The sequence below is a fragment of the Muntiacus reevesi genome, chromosome 2 (genome assembly GCF_963930625.1).
Source record: "Muntiacus reevesi chromosome 2, mMunRee1.1, whole genome shotgun sequence".
Lineage (NCBI taxonomy): Eukaryota > Metazoa > Chordata > Mammalia > Artiodactyla > Cervidae > Muntiacus > Muntiacus reevesi.
Window position 1 is genome coordinate 278,030,892 of NC_089250.1, and position 6,300 is coordinate 278,037,191.

At 55.5% G+C, this 6,300-nt stretch overlaps 1 protein-coding gene across 1 annotated transcript; it reads left to right on the forward strand.

Moving 5' to 3' along the window:
• The first annotated feature begins 255 nt into the window (after positions 1-255).
• On the forward strand, positions 256-1,869 carry LOC136157692 (leukocyte immunoglobulin-like receptor subfamily A member 6). The gene is made up of 4 exons (XM_065919497.1): positions 256-472; positions 631-912; positions 1,195-1,494; positions 1,811-1,869. The coding sequence occupies exons 1-4, from the start codon at positions 256-258 to the stop codon at positions 1,867-1,869; spliced, it is 858 nt and encodes a 285-aa protein (XP_065775569.1).
• Positions 1,870-6,300: the final 4,431 nt, after the last annotated feature.

Sequence of the window (6,300 nt, forward strand, 5' to 3'; positions counted from 1 at the left end):
CTCACAGGGAACTCTCTTCCAGGGCTGTGCTGGGGCCTGGAGGACCAGGGACAGCCAGGTGAGCCCCCAGACCTCCTGCTTCCACCAACCACCCCTGGTCACTGGGGAGCACAGCAGGCCGGGGCCGCTGGTGGCCCGTCTGGGAGGGGCGGGTGACAGCTGGGGAACCTGGGGGAGAAGGCGCCCTGACTCCTCAGGTCTGATTCCTTTCCAGAGGTTCTCCCCAAACCCTCCATCCGGGCTGACCCAGGCACCATGGTCGCCCAGGGGAGCCCGGTGACCATCTGGTGTCAGGGGTCTCTGCTGGCAGATGTCTACGGTCTGTATAAAGAGAGCGGCTCTGGATCCTGGGAGGCTCAGGCCCCTCAGGGCTCCAGGAACAAGGCCGGGTTCCACTTTGAATACACGAGCTCAAGTGACGCCGAGCAGTATCAGTGTGCGTATCGCAGCAGGAACCGCTGGTCAGGCTGGAGTGACCCCCCCTGCCCCTGGTGGTGACAGGTAAGAGGGAGGGGAGCCTCCCCACGGGCAGAGGAGCAGAGTGTGGGCTCGGGGGCCCCCTGCCCTCTCAGCCCACACCTGGGGTCACTGGGGTGGAGGTCCCCCTTTAACACAGCCCCTCACTCCCAGAGTGTACAGGAAAACCCTCCCCCTCCGCCCAGCCCGGCTCACTCGTGCTCCCCAGAGACAACCTGACCCTCCAGCCTTTGTCAGAGGCCGGCTTTGGCAGCTTCGCTCTGACCAAGGACGAGCGGCTCAGCCCGCCCCGCCGCCTAGAAGGGCAGCAGAGCCCCGACTTCCCCCTGGGCCACGTGAGCCACGCCCACGGGGGCCAGTACAGATGCTATCGTGGGCACAACCTCTCCCACGCATGGTCGGCCCCCAGCGCCCCCCTGGACATCCTGGTCGCGGGTGAGGAGCCCCTGTCCCGGCCCAGGTCCCGACTGTCTGCTCAGGGCGCTGGACTAGGGTCGGCCCTGGTGGTGACGGGTCCAGGGAGAGGGTCCTGGAGCAGAGGCCAGGTGGGGCAGGGGTCTAGGGGAGCAACGTGAAAACAGGAGTGAGAGGCACGAAGACTAAGGAGACCCACACAGATGGGCTGAGAGGAGCTGGGAGGGCTCACAGGGAGGCCCCTCAGCTCAGGGTCCGGGGTGTGGGGAGGGGCTCTCTGCTCATCACCCCGTCCTCCCCCAGGAATGCACAGGAAACCCTCCCTCTCCGCCCACCCGGGGGCCTCAGTGCCCCAGGGAGAGAACGTGACCCTGCAGTGTCGCTCTGAGGTCCGCTCAGACACCTTCCATCTGTCCAAGGAGGGCTCGCTCGCTCCTCCCCAGCACCTGCGTCTGCAGGACACGGCTCCGCCCGTCCGGGCCAACTTCACCCTGAGAGCTGTGACCTCGGCCCACGGGGGGACCTACAGGTGCTACAGCTCACAGAGCACCGCCCCCCACCTGCTGTCGCTCCCCAGCGACCCCCTGGAGCTCCTGGTCTCAGGTGACGAGCCCCCTGCCCATACCCACTGAGGAGTTAGACCCACAGCTCAGTCCTGTCCCTGGGCAGCTCTGGGCTGCATGGGAAGAAGGGAGACATGACGTCAGCCACAGGTTACCCCACCTCATGGAGAGATGGATAATACAAGGGGGTGCCTCTCCGTCTACTCCACGTACCCCCTCCCAGGGTCCAGGCAGTGCTAGGTGTGCAGAGAGGGGACTGAAGAGTGAAACGCTCTGGGCTTTGAGGGACGACATGGAGCTAAAAGCAGCGTGAAGACCCGGACACACCCCACATCCTCCTCCTGTCCTTGTTCCAGGGAGCAGCTGGGGCCTGCAGACCCCACCCACATGGGCGAGCTCCACGTCCGCTGAGTAACCGAGGCCTCCTAGCCTAGAGGAGATGAAGTCTCCTCCTGGCCCTAGGAGACCTCCTGTTCCCCCTTTCCCACTAAACCTTTACAGGTTGCTTCCCACAGGGTCAAGGGTGGGGTGGGGTGAAGGGAGGGGGCTTCAGGTCCCAAGTATAACTGAGCTCACTGGTCCCAGTATACTGGCTGCTCAGAGTGAGAAGAACTGTGTGTTAAGGGGAAGCCACCAGCTGAGGAGGGAGGGAGGAGGTGGCCTCCCCGCCTCTGTCCGTGGTGCTGATTTCCGGGAGCCTGCGCGTCAAGGGCGCCAAGGGAACCAGCCCCACAGTGTGCAAGGCAGAGTAAAGGTGGCCTCCCCGCCTCTGTCCGTGGTGCTAATTTCCGGGAGCCTGAGAGTCAAGGGCGCCTAAGGAACCAGCCCCACGGTGTGCAGGGCAGAGTGATGGTGGCCTCTGTCCGTGTTACTGATTCCCGGGAGCCTGAGCGTCAAGGGCGCCAAGGGAACCAGCCCCACGGTGTGCAGGGCAGAGTAAAGGTGCCCCCCCCCCCGCCTCTGTCCGTGGTGCTGATTTTCCGGGAGCCTGAGAGTCAAGGGCTCCAAGGGAATCAGTCCTACAGCATGCAGGGCAGAGCGAAGGCGGCCTCCGCGCCTCTGTCCGTGGTGCTAATTTCTGGGAGCCTGAGAGTCGAGGGCGACAAGGGAACCAGCCCCACGGTGTGCAGGGCAGAGTGAAGGCGGCCTCCCCGCCTCTGTCCGTGGTGCTGATCCCCGGGAGCCTGAGCGTCAATGTCACCAAGGCACCAGCCCAAAGGTGTGCAGGGCAGAGTGAAGGTGGCCTCTCCGGCTCTGTCCGTGGTTCTGATTTTCGGGAGTCTCAGAGTCAAGGGCGCCAAGGGAACCAGCCCCACGGTGTGCAGGGCAGAGTGAAGGTGACCTCAAAGAGGTGGGGAGATTTACTGCACAGTTACATGTAAATCAATGAAAGCAGAACATGCTCCCACACTATATAAAAATTAAACTCAGAATGGTCTGAATACCTAAATGTTAGACATAACATCATAAAACTGCCGGAGGAGAACATGGGCCAAGCACTCTTTAATATACATTGTATCAATATGTTCATAGGTCAGTCTCCCAAGGCAAAATAAATAAAAGCAAAAATTAACAAATGGGACCTCATCAAACCTATAAACTTTAGCACAGCAAAGGAAATCATCAACTTGAAAAGACAGCACATGGAAAGCTAGGAACATTTGCAGATGATATGACCAAAATATATGAATTGCTCATATGACTCAAAATCAAAGAAACAAACAACCCATCAAAAACGGGCAGAAGAACTGAAGAGACATTTTCCCAAAGACATACAGGTGGCCAACGGGCACATGAGAAGATGCTCAACACCGTCAATTTTTAGAAAACTGCAGATCAAACCTGCAATGAATTACCACCACACACCAGTTGGAATGGCTATCAACAAAATCTACAGGCAATAAATGCTGGAGAGGGTGTGGAGAAAAGAGAACCCTCTGACACCATTTTGGCACGTGTGTGCTTCAGTCCTGTCCGACTGTTTGCGACCCCATGGACTGTAGCCCGCCAGGCTCCTCTGTCCATGGGGATTCTCCAGGCAAGAATACTGAAGTGCGATGTCATGCCCTCATCCAGGGCATCTTCCCCACCCAGGGACCGAACGCGCGACCCTCGGGTTTCCTGCATTGGCAGGTGGCTTCTTTACCACTAACACAACCTCTTGTACCTTCAAAGGCGCTTTTCTTCCAACTTGGAGCCATCCTGCCTGTGGCCACGAGAGGGCACACGAGAGACATGGCAGAGTCTGCTCGCGGTAAGACCCTGTTCAGGAGACACCCCCCAGGACTTCCCGTAGAACGGGTGCATCCTTCCCCCAAACCAGCGTCTGCCCTCAGAAGAAGCCACCTGAATCCAGGAGAGACGGTGCGCCCAGCCGGTCCAGCAGAGGCTCTTAAAGACTCCTCAGTTAGAGAGTCCTCACACTTCACTGGCTAAATGAACCTCCCAAATAAACTGCTAATTCCCACATCTCTGCCACAGACTTCAAGGTGATGAATTCAGCAGAAAGCCCTGGACTGGGAGTTTGAACCATGTGGTTTCAGAAAGAGAACCATGGGTTGGTATGTTGAATGTGGATAAATCGCATTTCCCGTCGGGCTCTGTTGCGCAATGGATAGCGCATTGGACTTCTAAATCGCATTTCCCTTCCCCAGCAGGCCCCGCCTCTGTTTAACAAAAAAGCAATGATGATTCCACAATGTAGTTGTGGAGCTCGAGAACCAGGGCATTGTGACTCCACCCAGGGCAAGAGACAGTCGTCTGGAGATGCAGATTTAGGAGCTCCCTAATTATTGAAAACAATTGTCTGAAAGAGGTTCAGTGAACTGATCTTCCACTAGGGTGTCCAGAACACACAATGGGAAAATCCCTTCAATAAACGGTGCTGGAAGAGCTAGATGACAGCAGGCAGGAGGGGGAAGCTGGACCCTCAGCTCACACTACATGTGAAATCATCTCAAAACGCAGCAGAGTCTTAAACACAGGGCCTCAAACCATGAAAGAACAAGAAGAAAACACGGGGGGGGGGTGGGATTCATGACATGGGTGTGGACAAACTTTCTATGGATATGGCACCAAAAGCATGGGCAGCAAACAAAGAGACAGACCCAGGGGGTCGGTAAATAAACACCTTCTACACAACACAGAAGATGGTCACAGGAAAGGCAGTGTATGCAACAGGAGAAGATGTGTGCAAACCGCACGTCTGATAAGGATTTACTTCTCCAATACACAAGGAGCTCACACAACTCAATGCAAAGTAACAACCATCCAGTTTTTAAACGGGCAAAGGACCTGAACAAATGTGTCTCAAAAGACGATGCCCAAACGACCAAACAGGACATGGGAAGGTGCTCAACATCCACCAGTCCTCAGGCGGGCACACATCAGAGCCAGTGAGGTGTCACTGCGCGTGCTAGAGACACTTGACTCCTGGGAAAACGACAAAGACAACACGTGCTGCCAAACGCGGAGAAAAGAGAACCTTGCGCGTGGTCGCTGGGGACACAGTCGGTGCAGCCACTGTGGAAAGCAGTATGGAGTCTCCTCAAATTCTAAATCTAGAGCTCCCTACCATACGATCCAGCAATTCCACTCCGGGGCCTGTATCCAAAGAAGATGCAGCCAGGACCTCACAGACGTATCTGCACTCCTGTGTTCACTGAAGCGTTGTTTACAACGGCCAAGATATGGGATCAATCTCAGGGTCTGTCAATAGATAAAGGAATAAAAGAAAAATGAGATACACACACACGCGATGGAGTCTCTTCAGCCTTTAAAAAGTCGGAAATCCTTCCTTTTCAGACGACATGGATGAACCTGGAGGACAGTATGCTGAGTAAATCGAGCAGACAGACAAACACAGCAGGAGCTCACTGACCTGTGGAATCTAATCATCAGACTCAGAGACAGAGACTGGTAGTTGTCAGAGGCTGGGAAGGTGGGGGGTGCTGGTCACAGGGAACGTTTCAGGGACGCCGCCGAGTAAGCTCTGGAGACCTGATGCGCAGCGACGTGACTACAGCCAACCATGATCTAGTGTAGACTCAGTCCTGCTCAGAGGGCAGCCCGGACATGTCCTCACCAGACCCACAGACCAAGGAGAACTACGGGAGCTGATGGACACGCTAATCAGTACGATCGTGCTGTTTCACAGGGTAAGCTTGCATCAGAACATCAAGCTCAGCATCTGAAATATACAAGTCTCTATCAGTCATCCCTCAAGAAAGCTGAAAAGCTTTGTTTCATTTAAGTAGAGCAAACATGTTGTTAGTTATTCCATGTCTAATTTAAGCCAGTTACTCCCCTGTTTAATATATGTACTGACACATGTGTTTCTGAACACATGTGCATTCTCCTCCTCCGCTGAAGAAAACCAGGTCCTAATTACACTCCACCTTCGCTCTGAGCACTCATGTACAGGTGTGCGTGCATGCACACCTGTGTGCCTACACGTCCATGCGTCTGTGGCCGTGTTTGTGTGTGCCGGTGTCATCTTCCAAAGCGCATTTGCTGGGCATGCGTTCCTCACCGTTGCGTCTCACTTGCTCCTGACATCAGTTAGCATTCCTTTCAGTGTGAAAACAGTCAATATCTAAGCCCTTGCACCTCTGCCAATGCCATCTTTCACCCTCACTCTCTACCAAGCTACTTGAAAACATTTTATTTTTTTAACGAAGTGTGTGACTCAGCGACGAGGAGAGGATGATACAGGTGAAGGTTAAGGGGTCCATCCTCCCACAGCCCTCCTTCTCTCTGAGGAAGAAGCAGCCTGACCTGGCGGGATGAGTGGCTGAGATTCCGCCCACAGGTAGAAGTGGTGCCCAGATCCCAGGATTCACAGACT